At 36.8% G+C, this 26,595-nt stretch overlaps 2 protein-coding genes and 1 long non-coding RNA gene across 3 annotated transcripts in view; 2 read left to right on the forward strand and 1 right to left on the reverse strand.

The window, feature by feature from the left end:
• Gabat (4-aminobutyrate aminotransferase) overlaps positions 1–2,076 on the forward strand; it is a 9,825-nt gene extending 7,749 nt beyond the window's left edge. The window contains exon 5 of the mRNA XM_089466658.1: positions 1,051–2,076. Coding sequence (XP_089322784.1) covers positions 1,051–2,017 — 967 coding nt within the window. The 3' untranslated portion in view covers positions 2,018–2,076. The remainder of the gene's footprint in view (positions 1–1,050) is intronic.
• LOC149269496 (uncharacterized) overlaps positions 1,050–26,595 on the reverse strand; it is a 46,375-nt gene continuing 20,829 nt past the window's right edge. Inside the window, exon 3 of the mRNA XM_089466678.1 lies at positions 1,050–18,527. Coding sequence (XP_089322804.1) covers positions 18,518–18,527 — 10 coding nt within the window. The 3' untranslated portion in view covers positions 1,050–18,517. The remainder of the gene's footprint in view (positions 18,528–26,595) is intronic.
• LOC149269497 (uncharacterized) lies at positions 18,518–25,468 on the forward strand. The gene is made up of 2 exons (XR_016269667.1): positions 18,518–21,778; positions 21,865–25,468. It is a non-coding gene; the product is annotated as an uncharacterized LOC149269497 (long non-coding RNA).

The following is a 26,595-nucleotide window of genomic DNA, read 5'->3' on the forward strand; positions in this document are numbered from 1 at the left end:
AATATATATACTTTGTGGGGTCTGCCACGCCTCCTTCTGCCTGTTACATACATTTCAACAAAACCATTATACCCTGATTTCCCATTGAAAATGGGTTCAGGGTATAAAAACAATAGTAGAGGTAAAGGTTACAACCGAGGAAGGTATAAATCCAAACGAGGCAACAACCGAAACCAAAATTATCATAATAATAACAACGTCCGAATAACCCAAAGCAATTCGGGAAACGGATCACGCCTTTCAGATACCCAGAGCAACTAAATAAAACGATATATACACTCAATCTCAGTTTTAGAAAGTACAGGTAAAACATATACCTTACTAATGCAGATGCTTCTATACGCACGCATATTATTTTTATCAAATGTGCTCTTTTTATGAATAGTCAGGTTCGCCTGAGGCTGTGCCGTAGACTGACTGACTACATTTGTTTATTTACTTCTATACTATTGTATAATATGAGAGCAGGACCGAAAACTGTCACTGTTATCAAGCCTACTGAGTATCAATGGAAATTTGAATCTTTAGTGAAAAACCGCGTTTTTCAATTATTCGTCAAATTTTTTCAGTATTTTTAAGATCTACTATCCTACTCGTGGCGGAGACAAATCCAACAAATCAAAAACCATGAAAATTGGTCCAGCACATATCAAGTTATAAGTCTCGGAACACTTTTAGACAACTCTCTTTTATATATATAGATTAAGGAAATAATATAAAACACATACCTATTTGAAAAAAAAAATGTTTATGCAATAATGACATAAATATTTGTATCCAAAGTAAAAAAAATTATACTTTTTCAGTGTGCCATATACTTTATGGGGTCTGCCACGCCTCCTTCTGCCTGTTACATACTTTTAACAAAACCAATTTACCCTGATTTCCCATTTTAAATGGGTTCAGGGTATAAAAATTATAAAAAAATATTCAAATTATCATGAATATCTGCTAATTAAATTTAAGTAACTTATCATATTTATATTCGAAATTTAACGTTAACTTATTAATTATTTTAATAATGAATGGTAAATTTATGGATTTCATCAGGTATCAAAATAAAACTCGAGGAGACGCCGGATTTACTACAGAGGAGATCGATTCATGCATGATAAATATGTCACCTGGGGCCCCGAAACTTAGCATTCTTTCATTTAAAGGAGCCTTTCATGGTCGCACCCTAGGTGCATTGTCCACCACACATTCGAAATATATTCATAAAATTGATATACCATCTTTTGATTGGCCAATTGCATCATTTCCGCAATACAAGTATCCATTAGATGAGAATGTAGCGGAAAATAGAAAAGAAGATGAAAAGTGCCTAAGTGAAGTGCAAAGTTTAATTGAGGATTACAAAAAAAAAGACAAGCCTGTGGCTGGCATTATTGTTGAGCCAATACAAAGCGAGGGAGGCGACAACGAAGCTTCGCCTGAATTTTTCCAAGCCCTACAAAAGATTTGTAAAACAAACGGCGTTGCACTTTTGATTGATGAGGTTCAAACTGGAGGTGGCAGCACAGGAAAATTTTGGTGTCATGAGCACTTTGACCTTGAATATCCACCTGATGTCGTTACCTTTAGCAAGAAACTGCAGCTTGGAGGATATTTCCATAACAGTGACTTCGCCCCTAAAGAGCCCTACAGAATTTTCAACACTTGGATGGGTGATCCCAGTAAAATATTGCTCCTAGAAGAAATAATAAAGGTTATTAAAGATGAAAAACTAATGTCAAATGTTGAAGCTGCTGGTAAAGTTCTCAAACAGGGTTTATTAACCTTAGAAAAGGAATTTCCACAACTTTTAAATTCTACTCGAGGACGTGGAACATTTTTAGCAATTAATTGTTCTAATAGCAAAGTAAGGGATTCTATTGTGAGTACACTAAGGTTAAACGGCGTACATACAGGTGGATGTGGAGAAATATCTATTCGCTTCCGCCCTGCTTTAATATTTAAAGAAGCTCATGCCAACATTGTTTTAGATCGATTCAGAAAAGTTTTGCGATCAATGTAAATATTTATATATTATAAAAAACAAATGTGCTCTGAAAAATAAATTATCGATATTTTAAATTTGTATTAAAGTATCTCACTTTACAATAATGAAAAGAAAGTATAGCTGGTTCAACAAATTTTAAGTAAGTACCAAATTCTAGTCGGGGTGCCCGATTAAAAAAAGATTCTTTCGACAAAAACAACTATTTTATTTTATTTATTTAAAATAGTTATCAAATATAGAAGGGAGCCTCTGCCTGACGAATAGTAATGAAATAATATCACCAAAGAATAAACTGAAACAAATACAATACGACAATGAAGACAACAAACACAATTCCAATCGGATATTTTGTGCAAATCCAGTGACTAAGTTCTAAATCCCCGATATGATTTGGTATGTCCATCATATCTTTATTGATTATGATGTTGATACATCCTCGAGAGAGGAGGTTACCAATATTTTGTAACGAACCTTCGGCTTATCCCGAGTCTAAGCTGGGCTAGTTTCAGCTGACTGTGGATTCGTGCCAACCAATTTATTTGTTGAAGCCCCTGCGATATTAATTAGTTACTTGTGATTTAGGTTTTATAGCGTAAATGTATATTTTCTTAAATAAGTTTGAAATTTACACGTCACTTAGTTCTACGATGGTTCGCTGATTCGCTTTAGCGGAGCACACCAATTGAGTGCTGGTTCAACGCACTCCGGCTGGGGAAGTGTTGTGCTAAAACACACTAGTTTCACTGGAACGATTCGGAAAACGCCAGGATCTGGGTCTGTAGACTCTGGCGGCTCGCTCAGCTATCCAGGCCTCTCCTACTATTCCACTCGCTCACAGTGCAACACTAGTTTCGTTTCCCTCACAACACTTCTCTTGCGCACGGCTACGTGAACTTACTCAGATGCGCAGGCCTCGCTTAAGCCGCTGGTATGCACCAATGTCTTTGTTGGTGCCGCTGACTATCCTGCTTGCCTCTTTATTCGTTGCAAGGATTCCCACAATGTCCTTGCTGTTCCCACGATGTCCTGGGAGTCTTGATTTGCCACTGGCGTTGACTTTCACTTTACTTTTTCACTTTGACACTCTCTACACGTAACTCCAAACTCCGATTTTTAACTCCTCTTTTCACTTTTTAACTCTCTGCCCCCGTATGGAGCTGCCGGTGGCCTTTTATAGCCAAGCCACAGGCCCTGCTTCGGATGGTAACGGGGCCTGTTCGGCTCTGGAGCGGGGCCTTTCTGCCGCTCGTGCCTATAACAACGGTAAGATGGCGTGATCAGGGTGACGCCACTTTCCCGTCAAATTGCGTGGCAGCCTCCCATTGGCCGAAGTACCATTGGTGCCCTGCGAGTCTACTACTATCACCCGGCCCGAACGGCACCTCGGCTAACGGTCCTCGATGATCGACGTGTGTGTGACGCGAGACCATTGCTGAATCTGTAGGAGCGAAAGTGGCCGACTATAGTCGGACCTTGACCCCTTTCCAGTCGCAAGGGTCGCTCCTACAGTTCTCTCGTCGCTGTGTGAAGCAACATGTATATGCACGTATATGCATACAAACGCAAAGCAACTACGTACGTTCATACCAATATTACTCCTCACTATTTCTACCCTTCAAATTTGCAGCTTCTAGCTCTTAAAGTGTAGGAGATATAAACATTTCAACTTGGGTGGAAACTTTTCAAGTTTCAAATTTACGTACGACCAGGCGTACGGTTAGCAAGATGAACATTGCACAGGATACTCATTTCATTTCCAATATTCTCATTTCACTTCAGTGGAATCCGGCTATAACGATGGCTCTTAATGGTTTCATCCGGTTATGTCGACGAAAATTAAATATGCCCCATACAAACTTACATGAGATCCTCCGCTTAGTACTTTTCCGCTTTTAACGACGAATTTTTTCATATTATACGATTAATGAAATGGTGAATGGAAAGTTTCATAATGATTAATGAAACTTTCAGAGCGTAATCATATGGTGAATATGTGTGTACATTCCAAAGCCCAAGTCTCTAGTACTTGAAATGCGTTTTTTACAAATTGGGGGAGAAAGGGGCGTGGTATCCAAAATCTGTAAATTACAAAATCTGTAAATTACAAAATCTTTGTATCGATTAACTTTATATACAACACAAATTTGAAGACTCCAGTTCTAAAAATGTTCAAATTAGGCTGAAAAAACAAAATCAATTTTTCGATTATTCTCGATAAAAAAGTTATCGGACAATTTATCGAAAAAATAAAGCAAACTCGTACTGCGTACTGCCAAATTTCAGCTCTCTAGCTCTTATAACTTCTGAGATCGACGCACTCATACGGACGGACGGACGGACAGGCGGACAGGGCTATATCAACTCAGCTGGTCGCGCTGATCAAGAATATATATACTTTGTGGGGTCTGCCACGCCTCCTTCTGCCCGTTACATACTTTTTCACAAAACCATTATACCCTGATTTCCCATTTTCAATGGGTTCAGGGTATAAAAAGACGCTGTTGGTAATGTATATAGTGACATACTCATAGTGATTACGTCCACAATATCCAAACGCTGTTCCCATAGCCGAATAAATAATGTAAATATTTCCAAATTTGGCAATTATAAACAAAGAGCAGCCAAGCCGACGCTTCTCCCCCATCGATCGGCATCGATGGAAATATACTAATGTAAACATTCCCAAGCTTGGTAATTGTAAACAGAGAGCGGCCAAACCGGCGCTCCTCCTCACGATCGGCAGCGATCGAAATAAAAGCACAATCAGAATAAATTCGTTCTCAGCAACATGCATCATCCACATATAAACATTTCTTTCCAGCAACATGCATCACCAACAAAATTGCAAACATTCTGTTAAGAGTTCAATTTTTAATTCAATAGACACATAATTGTTAGTGAACGAATACACTTTACTATGTTGGTGTTTAGTTTCGTATTGATTCTTTATTCTGCTGGGCCCGGGTTTTTATACCCAGACTCATGTACAATTTCAACCATTAAATCTAGTGCTTCTATTGCTGAGTGTGTAAGGCTCAGCATTGGTCTATTACATATTATTAACTTATCGCGTAGTTTGTAAGACTCCGCATTGGTTTATTAGCTATTATTATGCTATCGCTGAGTTTGTAATGCTCAGCGCTCGCCTCTTACGTATTCTAATCATTAAGGGTCAGGGTCATAATTTATGCCCAGTTTGACAGTTCACACTTGAAACATATGTTATTTATTTTATGCTAGCTGTCGAGTGCATAGCGCGTAAGTTCCCCTACTTATCATATTTTTATGTACATGCATGTTCATGAACAGTTAGTCTTAAGGTATTGTTCAATAAAGCAAGTTGTCATAATCTAACTTTGACTTCGTCTTTTAATTTACATTAGTGTTGCTGTTAGCATATGTAGCGGCATTTATTCGACTCATAACATATATCTAATTGGCGCAGCCGGTACGATGACAATAAATTGTGGACCATCTGATGCAATAACTAAGTTATTAATTCTTTCTGTCTCGATTACTGCCATCCGCTAAACAACTAACGCAAAGGCAACCCACGCGACGGTCAATATTGCGTCTAGTTAAAAAAAAAAAAAAAATAAAACCTCGACAGTGACGTGTAAACCGAAATTAGAAAATTGCCAAAGCCGCAGATTGTGTAAATAACAAGTAAGAAAGCTCTAGTCGAGACTGCTCGACTACGAGATCCCCTGAACCCTTGGAGCAGTAGATATTTCAATAATTTTTCGCGTCGTTTAGCTTACACAAGAAACACACGAACACACAGATTCACGTACGCACACACAGGAATACCCACACACACACGCATACACACACAAACGCATACACACACATACACACACACATACACAAACACATACACACACATACACAAACACATACACACACAAGCACCCACGCATAAACACGCATGGGCTGCAGTGTGCGCTTACTATGAGAACTTAATTGCTTAATAACTTTTTTCGTGGACGTACGATCTTCATTCAGATTATGATTATAACATGGATATGCATGTAATTGACAAAGCACAAGTCTCTAGTATTTGAAATACGCTTTTTACAAAAGTGAGGGTGAGGGGGTGAATTTAAGGGTGGGGGTAAATTTGAACAAAAACCGAAATTGTATAAATTGCATATAAGCATACATTAAAAATTTGGAGACTAGCAATAAAGGTGTAGAAGATATAATTTTATAACTGGTTTTCGATAAGGTTTTTTATCGATAAAAAAGATCGGGATGAGTTATCGATTTTTAATGATAAACTTATATCTTCTGAAATCGACGCGTTCATACTAGTGCTGCAAAAGAATCGATATTCCGTAATATCGATATTCACGATATTTTCAGAGAAAAAGATCGATAAAAACGATATATCGAACACTTCTTTTAAATGTTAATTTTCTTGCTTAGAATCTATTATATTATTTATATTAATTATGACTTCTTAATGGATAAAATGGCAACCATTTCAAGATTAAAATAAAAGCAACAGCATCAAACAAAAACAAATTTATTCAACCGAACAAAGTCGTATAACAAATTATTTTTCATTAACTTAAACCTAAAACAGCAATTCATTAAAGCTCAAATTCACTATGCTCCTTAAAATTATATTATAATAATAACAAAAACAATTGCCTCCATGGCAGTTTGAAAAAGAAAAGAAATTAAGACAAAACCCATTGGTTTTTATTTAAAAAAAATAGTTTGTTTACTGTTTCCGGTTTTAATGACGCCCTTCTGGAATTAGCAATCATTCCAGCTTTGCTAAACATCCTCTCGCTCTCAGAGGACGTTGCCTCATATTTTTTATTTACGAAGTGCAAAATGCTACCGGACTTGGGTGCCAATTCACTCTCTTGCAGCGATGGATGCATGCGTGTTAAGTGATTTTTAAGGCTTGTGGTATTTCCATTTGTTTTGCAGACCTTAAAGCAATTTCTGCACACCGCACAACCATCCTTTCCTTTTTCAAAATATTTCCACACTTCGGATTTTTTTGGGGCTCCCACGGTCTTATTTTCTTCATCGGAGTCCACCCTCGCCGCGCCTAAAACACACAAGCTATGATTCCAAGCTTTTCCAATAGGATATATCAATTGTACTTACGTTTTCTTCCCAAAAACTGATCAATTTTTTTTCTTTCTATTGCAATTAAATTAAATCAATCAATTTGTATATAATTTAGCAAAATTAAATAAATGCGCTTCTTACACAGTTAAAACCAACGCCAAGAATAACCATTTTTCGATATATCGATACTAAGAAAACCATATCGATCTTTTGCCAAAATTCGAAAATATCGATTATAACGATTCCGATCCGATATTTTTGCAGCACTAGTTCATACATACGGACAGACGGACAGATAGACGGACAGGGCCAAATCAACTCAGCTCGTCACCCTGATCAAGAATATATATACTTTGTGGGGTCTGCCACGCCTCCTTCTCCCTGTTACATACATTTCAACAAAACCATTATACCCTTATTTCCCATTAAAAATGGGTTCAGGGTATAAAAACAATAAAATAACAACTTGAAAATAATTCAAGAAGACGCGATAGAATTCAAAGAGAACATAATTCCAGAAGATTCTGGTTATCTCAAAAACATTCGAAAGTGCTATCTGTGCAACAAACTGAACAATCAATTTATTTATTTATTTATTTATTTATTTATTTATTTAAAGATATTGACAAAACTAGAGTCAACTAAAATTAAAATAGCCTATAAAAAGTACTACATATTATAACAATAGTATCGCCAACCCGATGGGGGTATTTTATTTGCCAGTCCGGCCAGCTATGCCCACTTCACAGCCAAATGTGGTCAGTGATACTATTGAAACTATGAAAAGACAGTGTTCAAATGAAAAACTTAAAATTAGATATTAAAAGAACTTAACTATTTATTTACTTAAAGATATTGACATAACGATAGTCAACTAAAAATTAAAAAGCCTAAATTAATTACAGAATCAATGACAATAGTATCACCAACCAGAAGGGGGTATTTTATTTGCCAGTCCGGCCAGCTATGCCCCATTTCACAGCCAAATGTGGTCAGTGATACTATTGAGACTATGAAAAGAAAGTGTTAGAATGAAACTTAAAATAAATATTAAGTACGTTTTAATTCAGTGCTTATGCCTGGGCACTGCGGGTGATATCCCTAAGATAAGCTAATAGTAAAGATTTTAATATTTATTAAAGTTAACACAAAGAACATGAAACGCACTATGCAAAGAATAATCCGTAGTACACAACGGTAAATTAAGTGGACTATAGTGTCTAGTTGTTCGGTATGGAACTGAAAAATTAAGACGCATCAACAAAGAGGGCGAATCACTATCATTGCTAATCAATTTATGCAGAAAAATAATTCCTAAAATTGTTCTACGATTGGTTAACGATGGAAGGTCAATGAGCTGAAGCCTACTATGATAAGACGGTAATCGTACATTACTGTCCCATCTAAGATCTCTTAAGGCAAAAAGGAGAAATTGTTTTTGGACCGATTCGATACGATCCTGATACAGTTTATGCTGCGGAGACCATTCAACTGAGCAATACTCTAAGATAGGACGCACAAGCGAAATAAATAATTGCTTGGTGATAAAAGGATCATTAAATTCTTTAGACCAACGTTTTACAAAGCCAAGCACACTTTTGGATTCATTGATGATGGTAGAAATATGAAGATTAAATTTGAGTTTACAGTCAAAGAACACACCAAGATCTTTGACTGTAAAGATGCGTTGTAAGGAAATGCCACTAATTTTATAATCAACAATTAGAGGAACGGTACGACTGAAGGTCACTGTCATACACTTGGAGCAATTAAGATCTAACTGGTTCGCCACATACCAAAGTTGAAATGCATTAAGGTCATTTTGAATGTGAAGATGTCCATTTGCACTGGAGTACGACAGGCAAAGTTTTACATCATCGGCATACATAAATATAGTAGAATAAGAGATACAGCTAGGATATAGATAAATTAAGTGAATACTTAAACAAAAAACTAATTGAACAGTTAGTAAATTAAGTGAATACAAATTAAGTGAATATAATTATGTAGTATGTCCACTTTATCAAATGTTCACTGTACTCAGTAACATACATATATATATATACAAAGAATGTCACAAATACATTGCTACAATTAAACTGCAATATTCATAAATAACTCGCAGTCACAACATAAGAGGTAACATGATCACTCGCAAGTGCTTGTGCCTTAACAGAGCGCGAGTACTAACTCCGCTGAGTCGGCATATTTTACATGCGCGACTGTTTCGTAAATAAGTGGACACATTACCCCCTCTCCGTCTGCGACTCTCGCTAGACCCTTAAGCTAATACATAAACACTTATACCTAAGCATATATGTATATGTACGAAGTCGCTCCGCTGCTGGCGTAACCGGCAGCGCAGCTATGCGGCTCTAACCATAAGAATATATTCAATAAAGAAGATTCGCAAAAGAAGTCTAAGAAGGCACTGACGTGCCAGTGAAAATAAATGCTTTTCATTATTAAAACAAATTCGACAAGTTATCCTCAACATGGCGACTGTGACAAGTCCTTTTAAGGACTAACCGGATCAACTCAATCAACAAGAACAACAATATGATCATCAACCGCAACATTGTCAGCAGTTATCCTCAACAACGATAAATGCCCTGCTGACTGCGCTGGACAATTGGAGACGCCTCACTGCGTTTATACGTGTATGAAAAGGACCAGCACCGGCGCCCCAACAGTCTGTGCGAGGACCAGCACCGGCGCCCCAACAGCTTGTACGAGGACCAGCACCGGCGCCTCGACAGCCTGACCAAGGACTATAGGGCCGGCAGCGCTACATAGAGCGCGCAAAATATTTATAAATATAAAAATAATTCTAAATTTAAAAATTTGTTAGGCTAAGAATTACATTAAGTCATGAAATGTCAAGATATGTTTGTAATACTGAGCGATAATTGCGTTGCTCGTAATAGAGTATGGCCTGAAAGCCATACGAAACATTAGCCAGGAGATCACTGCGTTGATCGCATAGGAAAACTATAATACAAAGAATATAAATGAACAAAGTTGAAAACATTAAGAATAACCAAATTGAAAAAGAAACAAGTAATTGATTATGAATTGAAAAAAAAAAAGAAAAAAAAAAACAAGTAAGAACGTTGCAGTCGGGCGTTACCGACTGCGGAATACTCATTCACATCCCATCAACAATATAGTAGTTAAGTTTCGCTCTAATACTGTAGAATATACAGGTTTTTCCGATTTGCCACGCCCCAACTGGGCGTAACGGTACCCTAACTGCAAAGTTTGAATGCTTACTCTCAATAAAAGTGAAAATTACAGGGTATTTTTCAATATGCCACGCTCCTAAAGAGGAGTAAAAATTATTTTTTGGGGAATCGATAGAGGAGGCTACCAGTAACTCAACTATCCAAATTTTAAGCCTCTAGCTATTATACTTTAGGAGATATAAATGTTTGCGGTTTGCCACGCCCCCTGTGGGCGGACATATATCCGACAAAGCTTTTTGGTCTTGGGTGATCAGCCCGAGTATATTTACAAAATTTGAGATCTCTGGCATCAATAGTGTCCAAAATATAGCAGAATTAAAAAAATCACTATGTCTTCAGGTCCGATTTGCCACGCCCCTAACGGGCGTAGACTTATAATTTTGTCTTTAGACTTTATAGAATCATAACATTAGCTGACATGCAAAATTTCAGCATTCTAGGTTTACAACTTTAGGAAATACGGTTTTATCCGATTTGCCACGCCCCAAATGGGCGGGGATATATCCGCCATAGCTCGTGATCTTGGGTGGTCGACGCAGACCTACATACCAAATTTCAGCTTTCTAGCTCTTTAACTAAAATGATATCTGGTATATCGCAAAATGTATTTTCCGATTTGCCACGCCCCTAGTGGGCGGATCGGGAAAATTTTAACACTTTATACACGAGTATGTGTTCCAAATTTCAGTCTATAGCTTCAATAGCGCCGAAATAGATTGCGTTCATACGGACAGACGGACGGACAGCAAGACGGACATTGCACAAAACCAATATACTGATTCACTTTCGTGAATGAGTATAATAATAAATATATAAGAAATACATTTTAACAAAAATTATTATATTATCGTTTCATACTTCTATGCGAAGTAACAGTATTGTTGAGAAATTATTAGTCGAATTGTTTTGTTTGATGAAAGCATTTATTTATGATGGCACGTCCGTGCCTTCTTAGACTTCGTTTTATATTGAATTTACAGAATGTATATTATATTCTTATAGCTAGAGCCGCATAGCTGTGCTGCCGGTTACGCCAGCAGCAGAGCGGCTTCGTTCATATACATATATGCTTAGGTATAAGTGTTTATATATTAGCTTAATGGTCTGGCGAGAGTCGCAGACGGAGAGGGGGTAATGTGTCCACTTGTTTACGAAACAGTCGCGCATGCAAAATATGCCGACTCAGCGGAGTTAGTGCACTGTTGAGGCCAATGCACTTGAGAGTGATCATATTACTTCTTATTTATGTATGTTTAATTGTAACAATGTATTTGTGACATTCTTTGTGTATGTAAATATATATATGTCTTGAATACAGTGAACATTTAATAAAGTGGACATACTACATCTCCCTCCTTTTGAAAAATAACGTAATTTTAATGGAGTTATTTTCTTAGTTATATTACTTATCCAAATATATTTTTTTTGTGTTTTGTTTCAAGCAGGTTGATCATTCCTGTTCTTGATTTTTTTTTTTTTTTTACTAGTTTAATTATTTATATTTTTATTTTTGTTTCCTTTTTTTTTTGCAATTAATTGATTATGAATTAAACATTTTTAATCTATCTTTATGTACTACTTGTTTTTTATTTTTATTATTTGAAATTGTTATATTATCGTTTTTTCCTATGCTTTCTACTTTGTATGGTCCTGTATATTTGAAATCTAACTTATGACCTGTTTCGTTATTTAGTAGAACTCTATCGCCTATTTTTAATTCAAAATCTAAACTATTGCTATCGTAATAATTTTTTGTTTTTTCTTATTTGTTTCTAGCATTAGCCTAGCTCTCTTATATGCCTGTTCTAGTCTGAATTTTGATTCCTTAGCATAGTCTTCTACATTATATAGTGGCTTAATTCTATCTATGCTATTAAAATCTTTTGGCAAGTTTGACGTTTTGCCGAACACGAGCTCATATGGACAATAGTCATGTGCCATAGAGGGTGTTGTGTTAAAACAATATACGAAGTATCTTAACCATACGTCCCAATCTGTCTTATCGACTGATATATAAGATCGTATGAATTCGTTAAGTGTTCTGTGGCTTCGTTCCACGGTACCTACTGTCTGGTGATGGTGTGCGGTTGAAGTTATGTTTTTAATTTTAAGATTTTTACATAAGTCTTCAATTATTGAATTTTTATATTCTGTACCCATGTCCGTAATGAACGTCTTCATTGGACCGTATACCAGAATAAAATTTTCAAATATAGCTTTTGCTACTGTTTTCGCACTTTTGTCTTTAATTGGAATTGCTACAAGGTATTTTGTTAGATCGCAGATTAAAGTTACTGCGTATTCGTTTCTGTATTCTGATTTGGGTAAAGGACCGATCGTGTCAACAATTACCCTGTCGAAAGCTCTCTGTGGAGTTTCGGTAATAGTTAATGGAGTCTTTGTGTGTTTAGTCGTTTTAGACTTTTGACACTTCTCACATTTTTTTATATAATTCGATATATCTTTTGTCATTTTATTCCAGTGATAATGCCTTTTTATTTTGGCTATCGTTCTGGCTATTCCAGTATGACCTCCTTGTATTGGGTCATCATGGAACGTAAACAGTATTGCTTCTTTTTCTTTATTATTATCGTTTGATAATAGGGTCACCGGCTTGAGTAGCGCTACTCTTAAAGATTTTAAATATTTATTGCCCATTAATTTAAAAGATTCTATTGAGATAATCTCAAAGATCTTTTCGCTCGGTGCCACTTTGAGTTTGCTAATATTAAGTATACCGGCTTCTGATTCAAGCCTTTGAAAGAACTGACCTAAGTCAAAAGTTTCATTGGTGTACATATTGCTAACATCAATTCTTGCGATAACACTCTTTCCTTGTTTTAATAAACATAAAGAATTTGTTATTCGCAAGGTCACTACTTTTCGTACTACGTCATTTACAATGACTTCGTATACGTTGGGCTTAGAAGCATTTGGAGTCTGCTTTTGCAAGACCTCCTTTTCTTTTTCTTTTCCTGCGCAGGAATTTAACTGTTTACTTTGATTTCTGGTAGTGACTTTCAGAATTTTATTATTTGTCTGTATATTTTTCAAATCTGTTATTGTTATTCTAGATAGCGCATCGGCTACGTAGTTGTCTTTTCCCTTTAGAAATTCTACCGTAAAATTATATTCCTCTAGTTCAAGTCTTATTCTGGTGAGTTTGGAGCTCGGATTTATCATTGAAAATAGATATGTGAGTGGCCTGTGATCTGTTTTGACAGTGAAGTGTCTACCATAAATGTATGGCCTGAAGTACGTTATTGCCCAATGTATGGCTGTTAGTTCCTGTTCTGTTGTGCTTTTATTACTTTCTCCTTTAGTAAAAGATCTTGATGCGTATGCTACCGGGAGTTGAAGTCCATCTTTGTTTTGTGTCAGGACTGCTCCACAAGCTTGCTTACTAGCATCCGTTATAATGCAAAATTCTTTGCTGAAGTCTGGGTATTGGAGGAGTGTTGGATTCATTAATGCCGATTTTAGATGTTCGAAGGCGTTTTGGCAATCCGCCGTCCATTTGAATTTGACATCCTTTTTGCATAGCTTTGTTATGTGACGAGAATAGTCGGCGAAGTTTTTAATGAATCGTCTGTAGTAATTACAAAAAGCTATAAATCGTCTAGCGCTGTCCGCATCATGTGGGACTGGGTAATTTTGAATGACGTCGTATTTTTTGTCGTCGGGTAAGATTCCTTTATCTGTGCATTTATGTCCTAAGAAAGTGACTTCATGCATGAAAAATGAACATTTTTCTGGATGTAACTTTAGGTTGTGCTGCCTACATTTCTCAAAAACATCAGTTAAGTTTTTGAGCATATGTTTTTCGGAGCAACCAATGACTATTAAGTCATCCATATAAAGGAATGCTTGAGAGGGTTCAAGTCCAGAGAATGCTACAGTCATCATTCTCTGAAACGAATTTGGCGCTATTTTTAAACCGAATGGTAACCGCGTGAAGCGATATGAACCGTTTGTTGTTGAAAATGAAGTAATATCTCTTGATCTTTCTTCGAGTTCTATTTGGTGAAAACCTGACATTAAATCTAGGCATGAAAAGAATTTCCTAGTTGATCTAAAATATCATCAATTCTAGGGAGTGGAAATTTATCGGACAACAATTTTTTATTTATTTGGCGATAGTCAATTACTAATCGCCATTTTTTTTCTTCAGTGCCCGGAAGGGCCTTTTTGGGAACTAATAAAAGTGGGCTATTATAGGGAGATACGGACGGTTCGACTATTTTGTCGTCAATTAGTTTTTTGACTTGTTTCTGAATTTCTTCTTTTTGGCTGTGAGGATTTCTATAATTTTTTTATATATATCGGTTCATCATCTTTCAATCTCAGTTTTTGCTTATAGAAATTATTTGTGGTCATTGGTTCGGTTTCTAAACCAAACACATCACTATATTGTACGCACAGTGACGTTAGCTGTTTATGGAATAATGGCGGAAAATTTTTTGATAGCTGGCTTAGTACAATTTTTTCTCTTTTTTCTGGAGTTGTTGTAACTACTTCGTAGTTTGAAAGTGGTTCATGTTTTAAACTATTTATGCTAATTAATTGGTCTTCGTTAGTTGTATTTAGTATTCTTAAGAATGCGTTTTGAGAATTTACTATGGTATTTGCTATGTAAACACCATACTGAATTTCTTGATTTGGAATAAGTATACTTTCTTCTTCTGAGTTTATTTTAATGTTTCTGATTACTTGAGATCTTGCTGGCAGAATTAAGGAGTTGTTGCCAGAACTGTATGTTATTTGAACATAAATGGGATATTTTAAATTGTTTGGTCTAATTATTAGCCAGTCTTCAGTTGGATTGAAATCCAATACGCAGTTATATTTCTTTATGAAATCTATTCCTAGTATTCCATCACATGGAATAGCGAAGTTTGTATTCACGATGTGAAAATCGTGTGGAATTATATATTTTGAAGTTTGTATTTCTATAGTAACTTCCTTACTTATTCCTTGTATGTTAATTATATTGTTTGTTTGGATGTTTTGATAAACATCCGAATTTTCTTTTAATATTGAGATGTCTGCGCCGGTGTCGACTAAAAAGACTTATTCATTTCCTGTACTAGCGTTTGTGAATTTTACATATATATTTTTGCTGAGATTGATAGTGTGAATTTCCGATATCTTTACTGCTGATTTTCTAAAGGGTTTTGTGAGTTTCCCGATGTGCTTTGGGCCACCCTAACATTGTTGTTATTATTGTTGTTATTGCATCGGTTATAACCGCTGTTCTGCTGGTTATTTCCTCTACTGTTTCCTCTATTACTTCTATTATTATAATTTCCTCTATTGTTTCCTCTATAGTTATTTTGATTGGTGTTTTGGTAGCTGTAGCGATCATTATTATTATTATAATAACCGCGGCCATTGCCTCTACCACGACCTCTGTTATTGAAATTACCTCGACCCCTTTGGGTGTAGAACACCGTGTTGGGATTTCCGGTCATTTCTGTACTACATTGTACATATTTGGCTATGGCATCGTTCATTGTTTTGAAGTTGCCAGCCTCAAGGATTGTTTTTAATTTACTCTGTTCGCAATTTTTAATCATTGCGTCAATGGCTTCCTTGGTACTGAATTTATCAGCATGTTCTACTGGTAAACCTTCATCAATATACGAAGCCTCAAGAAGCCTTCGTAAATTGTCTATTTCGGTCGTGAATTTTTCGGCCGTTTTTCCTTTTTGTATAGTTTTAGATAGTTTGGCCTTTACTACGTCGGATGTTTCACCAACTATAGTATCTTGAAGTTTCTTTATTATAGCCTTTATAGTTGTTTCGTCTTGGACTTTATATAGTGTTGAGCCAACAATTTTTGATTTTATTACTTCAACAGCTATATCTTCAAATGTGCCTTTTGTAAGATCTACTAACTTCAAAGCTCTTATGAATCTTTGAAGATGTATTCTTTGTCCGTTGAATTCCGGAATGGCATTTGAAATGTCCTTTATATAGGCTCTTTGTTCGTTTATATTTGCCATTATGTTTATTTTTCTATCTACTATACTTGTATTAGAATCTATGTCTGAATATTCTTCTATTTCATTATCGGGTTCCGATAATGTAAATAGGGCTGGTATTGTTAGATCGTTTAGATCTTTTTCTTTTATCTGAGTTTCGGACTCAGAATCGGAATTTTCGTCAGCTGATTCTATGTTAGTGAATATAGCTAGAGGTGTGTTCAATACGGTTGGTATGAATATATCTAACTTATATTTTTCTTTTACGTTTATAAGGTTCGAACGTAGTTTGATCAATAGTTTTGAAATCTTTGTCCAATTTGATTTGTCTATTATTTCTCTATTGTCATTTACTAACGTTCGTGCGTCGTTGAATGAATCAACGAGAATTTTCGCATGCTTATATAATGTTTCTTTTTGTATTGTCCTATTCTGTGTTACACATTTATAAGACTTGCTAAATTTTTCTTTTATTTCGCGTATATGGAGGCTGAGTTGTTCCCAATTCATTCTTAGGATTTAAAAGCTTTTTAGCGATGCAATCGCACCATAACTCTATTGGATTGTCCTAGAATGGGGTTATATTCAGTTACAATTTTAGCCTGTAAATAAGGAACGGTTGTCGCTAAGACAAGACCTTGCTCGATTTGGGTCAGACCATATAATGGACATGTAACACCACCGAACATTTCCATATATTCTCCTGAGAATTCATATACGCTTATAAATTTTTTGTGCTTTTGAAACACATTTAATGATCTCACTAGGTATTCTGGCTCTCTGCTGAGGACTTGCTGACATAGGTCTCTAATACGTGCGTTTGACATTTTAGTTGTTTCCTATATATTAGACAAATATTTGTGTTTTGAGTGTGTTTTTATTATTAGACATATATAAAAGTTTTCTCTCTTTTTTTTTTTTTTAAATTTATTCCTGTTTAGACCGTCTGTGCATTTATTTAGATCTTGTCTAGATCATTAGCTTGGCTTAAGGCCCTCTTTGTAATACATTTGTTATGCAGCAAATATGCTTTATAAATTACATATGCACTCATAATAATGACGATTATAAACAGCAATATATTTGTTATTTTAGAGTCCATATTATTTGACTCAATTTTGTTTATTACGTTAGCAGTGGAATCCACTACCTTTGTGTCTACGAGTCCCATTTTGGGTGCTACTCCTAATTCGACTAATTTTTCTGATATCTCTTCAAATTTACTTATGCTATTACTTCGCATAGAAGTATGAAACGATAATATAATAATTCTCGATAAATTTCTTATATATTTATTATATATATATATATATATATATATTTTTTTTTAATTCATAATCAACTTAAATTTTTTTTATAATATAAAATAAATTTTTTTCACTTCGTCATATTTTCATTCTAATATAGTTTCCCTATTCGATCAGCGCAGTGATCTCCTGTCTAATGTTTCGTATGGCTGTCAGGCCACACTCTATTACGAGCAACGCAATTATCGCTCAGTATTACAAACATATCTTTACATTTCATGACTTAATTTAATTCTTAGTTTAACAATTTTTCTTTTAAATTTAAATTTATTTTTATATATATATAGAAATATGTTGCGCGCTCTATGTAGCGCTGCCGGCCCTATAGTACTTGGTCTGTTGGGGCGCCGGTGCTGGTTCCGCACAGGCTGTTGGGGCGCCGGTGCTGGTCCTTCTCATGCATGTATATACGCAGTGAGGGCTCTCTAGTGGTCCAGCGCAGTCAGCAGGGCATGTCTCTTCCGGTTTTGTTTTTAGTTGCTTTTTTTGTGGTACATCTTGAAATTTAATTTCATTAATAACTTTTATTTTCTTGGTTTTATTTTCGTTTGTAGAGGTTGAGCTTTTATGTTTTTGCTGAATCGACTCGATATTGTCGATTTCAGCTTGTATGTTATTGCCTCTTTCCCAACTTATTTTCGTGTTGGTGGCAAATAACAGCTTTAGGAGTTCGGCTTTTTTATTCTTAAGCCTTCTTTTAACTCCACTGCGCCTATTTTTAGGCATAGCTCAGAGCCTCTACTCACTCAGTTGATGCGGCTGTTGGCATTCTTGGCCTTCTCGCTGTAGTCCTCCTCGCTGGATGTGCGCGGCTACTTGTCGTCCTTGTCGACGTTGTTGCTGTACTTCTGGGCCTGCTGCTGCTGTTGTTGCTGATCCGGTTAGTCCTTAAAAGGTCCTGTCACGGTCGCCATGTTGAGAAATTATTAGTCGAATTGTTTTGTTTGATGAAAGCATTTATTTATGATGGCACGTCCGTGCCTTCTTAGACTTCGTTTTATATTGAATTTACAGAATGTATATTATATTCTTATAGCTAGAGCCGCATAGCTGTGCTGCCGGTTACGCCAGCAGCAGAACGGCTTCGTTCATATACATATATAAGTGTTTATATATTAGCTTAATGGTCTGGCGAGAGTCGCAGACGGAGAGGGGGTAATGTGTCCACTTGTTTACGAAACAGTCGCGCATGCAAAATATGCCGACTCAGCGGAGTTAGTGCACTGTTGAGGCCAATGCACTTGAGAGTGATCATATTACTTCTTATTTATGTATGTTTAATTGTAACAATGTATTTGTGACATTCTTTGTGTATGTAAATATATATATGTCTTGAATACAGTGAACATTTAATAAAGTGGACATACTACAGTATCAGTAAATTCGAAGAAATAGAATCTGAGGAATTTGTCGAATTTAGAATAGCACCCAAAATGGGACTCATAGACCCAAAGACAGTGGATTCCACTGCAAACGTAATCAACAAAATTGAGACAAATAATATGGATTCTGAGGAATTTGTCGAATTTAGAATAGCACCCAAAATGGGACTCATAGACCCAAAGACAGTGGATTCCACTGCAAACGTAATCAACAAAATTGAGACAAATAATATGGATTCTAAAATAACAAATATATTGCTGTTTATAATCGTCATAATTATGAGTGCATATGTAATTTATAAAGCATACTTGCTGCACAACAAATGTATTACAAAGAGGGCCTTAAGCCAAGCTAATGATCTAGACAAGATCTAAATAAATGCACAGAAGGTCTAAACAAGAATACATTAAAAAAAAACAAAAACTTTTATATATGTCTTAAAATCGGTTCTAGTAATAAAAGCTCAAACTCAATATACAAATATTTTTCTAACATAAAAGAAATAACTATGATGACAAACGCACATATTAGAGACATATGTCAGCAAGTCCTCAACAGAGAGCCAGAATTCCTAGTAAGATCATTAAATGTGTTTCAACAGCACAAAGAATTTATAAGCGTATATGAATTCTCAGGAGAGTATATGGAAACATTCGATGGTGTTACATGTCCATTATATAATCTGACCCAAATCGAGCAAGGTCTTGTCTTAGCGACAACCGTTCCTTATTTACAGGCTAAAATAGTAACTGAATATAACCCCATTCTAGGACAATCCAAAAAAGTTATGGTGCGATTGCATCGCTAATAAGCTATTCAATCCTAAGAATGAATTGGGAACAACTCAGCCTCCATATACGTGAAATAAAAGAAAAATTTAGCAAGTCTTATAAATGTGTAACACAGAATAGGACAATACAAAAAGAAACGTTAAATAAGCATGCGAAAACAATAGAGAAATAATTGGCAAATCAAATTGGACAAAGATTTCAAAACTATTGATCAAACTACGTTCGAGCCTTATAAACGTAAAAGAACAAGTAAGAAAGCTCTAGTCGAGACTGCTCGACTACGAGATCCCCTGAACCCTTGGATATTTTAATCATTTTTCGCGTCTTTCAGCTTACACGAGAAACACGCACACAGGCATACATACACACACACGCATACAGACACAAACGCATACACACACTCACATACATACACACTTATACACAAACACATACACACACATACACAAACACATACACACACATGCACCCACGCATAAACACGCATGGGCTGCAGTGTGCGCTTACTATGAGAACTTAATTGCTTAATAACTTTTTTTATGGACGTACGATCTTCATGAGATGATGATTATAACATGAATATGCATGTAATCGCCAAAGCACAAGTCTCTAGTATTTGAAATACGTTTTTTACAAAAGTGAGGGTGAGGGGGTGAATTTAGAGGTGGGGGTACATTTTAACAACAACCGAAATTGTATAAATTGCATATAATCATACATTAATAATTTGGAGACTCTAACAATTAAGGTGTAGAAGATATAATTTTATAACTGGTTTTCGATAAGGGTTTTTATCGAAAAAAAAAAAGATCGGGATGAGTTATCGATTTTTAATGATAAACTTGATATGCGCGCTGTAATTACGGACATTAAAAAAAAAATTTATATATTTTCTGAAATTGACGCGTTCATACATACGGACAGACGGACGGACGGACAGACGGACAGACAGACGGACAGGGCCAAATCAACTCAGCTCGTCGCCCTGATCAAGAATATATATACTTTGTGGGGTCTGCCACGCCTCCTTCTGCCTGTTACATACATTTCAACAAAACCATTATAACCATTATACCCATTTCCCATTGAAAATGGGTTCAGGGTATAAAAATATAAGCTAGATATATTCATACCAACCGTTTTGAACACACCTCTAGCTATATTCACTGGCAAAGAACAGTCGACAGACATAAAATCAGTTGACGAAAATTCCGATTCTGAATCCGAAACTCAGATAAAAGAAAAAGATCTAAACGATCTAACAATACCAGCATTATTTACATTATTGGAACCCGATAATGAACTAGAAGAATATTCAGACATAGATTCTAATACGAGTATAGTAGATACAAAAATAAACATCATGGCAAACATAAACGATCAAAGAGCCTACATAAAGGACATTTCAAATGCCATTCCGGAATTCAACGGACAAAGAATACATCTTCAAAGATTCATAAGAGCTTTGAAGTTAGTAGATCTTACAAAAGGGACAATTGAAGATATAGCTGTTGAAGTAATAAAATCAAAAATTATTGGCTCAACACTATATAAAGTCCAAGATGAAACATCTATAAGGGCGATAATAAAAAAACTTCAAGATACTATAGTTGGTGAAACATCCGACGTAGTAAAGGCCAAACTATCTAAAACTATGCAAAAAGGAAAAACGGCCGAAAAATTCACGACCGAAATAGACAATTTACGAAGGCTTCTTGAGGCTTCGTATATTGATGAAGGTGTGGTATGCACATATCGAGAGCTCACTGCGCTCACCACTATTTCAAGTATATACTCTCTATATACCAATAATTGTTTACACTAGAAGGCAACGACACTTACTCATTATTGCATAAACTTATTCATATTCAAGTGCAGTTCAAGTACACCGAAATATGACATACTAAGAGTGTATCGAACCCCAAACAAGCTGGCGCAGAATGAATACCATGCAGTGACCGCTTGCAGAATATATGTATGTGCATAACACGCTTTACTCCAATAGCTTACTTTGCACTTCTTATATATAAGCTACCTATTAATATTACATATATACAACAGGCAGCGCTGCCACTGAAGCCAGCGACACTCCAGGTTAAGTTATACTTAAATGTGTATCAAAAGAACAGAAGGAATATAACAATAAAGTCGGCGGAAGTGATAACAACAGTCGCTCCTATAAACTAAAATAAATCCCGTGCGTTTCCCTTGCTTACATGGCGACCGTGACGGGGGTCCTGGAGGACCTAGGACTATAAACTGGACATCGGGGGAAAGGAGGCACCAAACACTCAGCGAACGGAGGACAACTGTATAAAGAATATCATTGGAACAAAAAAAAAACGCAGTGAGTAGTGTGGAATGGGTAAAAGATGTGGAGTGGTACAGCGGTTGAAAGCCAGAAAGGCTGAGATCTTGAAACTGTTAAACAGCAAAGATTTAATAAATTGGAAGAGCTCGGTGAAATTATATGCCGAAGTTGAGTTCATAAAAAACCAATTAAATACCCGCAAAACTCCACCAGCATCAACAAACACATCCACCTACACTGCAATTCAGAGTATAACAAAACGCAAACTAATACAAACTCCTCCTAAATGCAAGGAACTCCCAAAGCTGAAGAAGCTGAAGCTGCCCAAACGACTGCGAGGGACCACTGTGCTCCCCCTTTTGTGAATACACCTGTGCAGCCAGCACCGGTGCCCCATCGTAACCAGCCAGACCACGGAGAAGAGATCCGACAGCGTTTCCAAGTGCGCGAGTTACGTACAAACCCACTCCACTTCCAGAACATTAATTCAATCATTCAATCATTCAATTAAATTCAATAAGTCAGCAGGTACAAGAGTTATTGAACTCTATAAATGTTAAGTAAATTATGTTGCGACAGAGTTTATCAACCTCTTTATTTTGCAAGTTACACATTCAGCTAAATTCATTAAGTCAGCAGATACAGGAGTTATTGAACTCTATAAATGTTAAAGTAAACTATGTTGCGACAGAGTTTATTAATCTCTTTATTTTGCACACTAAGTATCCGGTGTCGCAACCAAAACTGCAATGCCCCAATTTCATGTAATGCCGACACAACATACATATATTGTAAGACACATTTATGTAGACTAAGCACTTTATGTAACATTTATATTGAGTACATTTCAAATAAACGAGTGAGTTGATTCTGACCACTGAAGAATACACGTCGTGCCGTGAAGTTATTATTTTTTTTAGCAAACCACTTTGCAGTTTACTTAATTTATAGGATCAGTGAAAAAGTCAACTTTAATTATTCTATCCTTGTTCCGAAAGAACAGAGAACTAGTGAATTTGTGAACATTTAATTCAATTCTGATCCGCCTACAAGTATCTACGTGACCGTGGTCATACAAGAATTCCGTTACATAATAGATCCTTTGGACTATTGGAAATCTTGGGTAGCGAACGCAAATCGTTACATACCAATCCTTACGTCTGGGCCTTACACATCATTAAATCGATCCCTGTAAGCCGTAAGCATTGAAAAAATCTGCAAGCAGTGTAAAGTGCGTGTAAAAAGACATTCGTAATTAACCTTTAAACCGCCAAAATTGCACCTATCATCAGCCCAGCCAGACTAACCATGACTTTGGAATTGTCTGAGACCTATTTAAAACAGGCACTGTCATCGTTACGACAGCTGCCATCCTACGATGGATCAACTGAAAATTTGAGTTCGTTCATCAGGAGGGTCGACTACATACTCAACTTATACCCAACCAGAGATGCCCGACAACATAACATCCTTTTCGGTGCTATCGAAATGCAATTATCAGGAGATGCGCAAAGGATTTCCCAGCTTTCAGAATCAAACAACTGGCCGGACCTGAAGACAGCTTTAATCAACGAACTAAAGACGCAGACACCGTGCGAGGAGTTGCTGAGGCGATTATACAACACCAACTACAACGGAAATCTTCGTAAGTTCATCGAAGAATTAGAGAATAAGTCGTACAAGTTAACGACAGACCCTACAAAAGGGCATTGCACCGGCCCAATTATATCACGGCTCCAGTGCATGCACTTTTGACACGTGCGCTTTGTCAGCAGAATACAACAGCAACGCAACCGCAACCGTGGGAGCCTATCGTCAGCAATATTAATAAGATCAATGCACTTGGCCAAAACACATTCTGGTCAACGTGCGCATTTCCGCCACGAGCGCCGAGTCAGCGCACCGATCAGCAACCACCGTGAGAGCCATCGTGTCACAAGACACCTATCAGCAGCAACAGCAGTGACCACGGCGGCAGCGACGCCAATAGCAGCAGCGGCAGCTTTCATATAAATATTACTTGTATAATTATTCTTAAGTTAGTTCTAATCCAACTCCGAAAGTGAATAAATGTTTTTAAAATTCAAAAACCGCTTTTGAATATTTAATTGGCGCCCGAGCAGGGACCCGCGATCGTTACCACAGAAAAGTTCACGCGTCGAAAAATATAATACCGACTATCGTTCGCGAGAGCACCTATAACGAAATATAGCTGCTAGTGAACGCGACGAAAATCTTTAGTGCCTAATCCGCAGCTACTGAAACCGGAGCATTCGAACGTTAATATTAGTGCCTAATCCGCAGCTACATCGTGAACGAGTGACTCTAACTACGTAAACGTGGTACGTTCGTCGGTCAAAAAAAAAAAAAAAACATTGTCGCCACCCTATTGTAGTATGTCCACTTTATCAAATGTTCACTGTACTCAGTAACATATATATTTACATACACAAAGAATGTCACAAATACATTGTTACAATTAAACATACATACATAAGAAGTAATATGATCACTCTCAAGTGCATTGGCTTCAACAGTGCACTAACTCCGCTGAGTCGGCATATTTTGCATGCGCGACTGTTTCGTAAACAAGTGGACTCCGTCTGCGACTCTCGCCAGACCATTAAGCTAATATATAAACACTTATACCTAAGCATATATGCATATGAACGAAGCCGCTCTGCTGCTGGCGTAACCGGCAGCACAGCTATGCGGCTCTAGCTATAAGAATATAATATATATTCTGTAAATGGAATGTTAAAAGAAGCCTAAAAAGGCACAGACGTGCCACTGAAAATAAATGTTTTATAAAATAACAAATGAAATCGACTATTTAATATCCAACGACAATTCATACCAACAAACTCTCAACTTGTGTTCAATAAGATTCAACATGGCGACCGTGACCAGTCCTTTTAAGGACTAACCGGATCAGCAACAACAGCAGCAGCAGGCCCAGAAGTACAGCAGCAACGTCGACGAGGACAACAAGTAGCCGCGCACATCCAGCGAGAAGGCCAAGAATGTCAACAGCCGCATGCTGGCGGCATAATACATCCGCATCACATCCGCATGTGACACAGGAGACACAGCAGCAACATCAACTGAGTGAGTAGAGGCTCTGAGCTATGCCTAAAAATAGGCGCAGTGGAGTTAATAGAAGGCTTAAGAATAAACAAATAAGAAAGCTCTAGTCGAGACTGCTCGACTACGAGATCCCCTGAACCCTTGGAGCAATAGATATTTCAATAATTTTTCGCGTCTTTCAGCTTACACAAGAAACACGCACACACACACACACAGGCATACATACACACACACGCATACAGACACACATACACACACACACACACACGCATACATACACAAACGCATACACACACACACATACACATACACACACACATACACAAACACATACACACATACACAAACACATACACACACAAGCACCCACGCATAAACACGCATGGGCTGCAGTGTGCGCTTACTATGAGAACTTAATTGTTTAATAACTTTTTTTATGGACGTACGATCTTCATGAAACTTTTAGATTATGATTATAACATGGATATGCATGTAATTGCCAAAGCCCAAGTCTCTAGTATTTGAAATACGCTTTTTACAAAAGTGAGGGTGAGGGGGTGAATTTAAGGGTGGGGGGTAAATTTTAACAAAAACCGAAATTGTATAAATTGCATATAAGCATACATTAAAAATTTGGAGACTCTAGCAATAAAGGTGTAGAAGATATAATTTTATAACTGGTTTTCGATAAGGGTTTTTATCGATAAAAAAAGATCGGGATGAGTTATCGAATTTTAATGATAAACTTGATATGCGCGCTGTGATTACGGACATTTTAAAAAAAATTTGAAGTCTCTAGCTCTTATATCTTCTGAAATCGACGCGTTCATACATACGGACAGACGGACAGACGGACAGACAGACGGACAGGGCCAAATCAACTCAGCTCGTCACCCTGATCAAGAATATATATACTTTGTGGGGTCTGCCACGCCTCCTTCTCCCTGTTACATACATTTCAACAAAACCATTATACCCTGATTTCCCATTGAAAATGGGTTCAGAGTATAAAAAGCCGAACTCCTAAAGCTGTTATTTGCCACCAACACGAAAATAAGTTGGGAAAGAGGCAATAAAATACAAGCAGAAATCGACAATATCGAGTCGATTCAGCAAAAATATAAAAGCTCATCCTCTACAAACGAAAAAAGCATCAAGAAAGTAAAAATTATTAACGATATCAAATTTCAAGCAGTACCACCAAAAAAGGAAATCAAAACAAAACCGGAAGATACATGCCCTGCTGACTGCGCTGGACCACTGGACCTCACTGCGTATACACATGTATGAAAAGGACCAGCACCGGCGCCCCAACAGCCTGTGCGGAACCAGCACCGGCGCCCCAACAGACCGAGTACTATAGGGCCGGCAGCGCTACATAGAGCGCGCAACAT

Source organism: Drosophila arizonae, chromosome 4 (genome assembly GCF_054131065.1).
Source record: "Drosophila arizonae isolate 15081-1271.41 chromosome 4, UAZ_ARI_1.0, whole genome shotgun sequence".
NCBI lineage: Eukaryota > Metazoa > Arthropoda > Insecta > Diptera > Drosophilidae > Drosophila > Drosophila arizonae.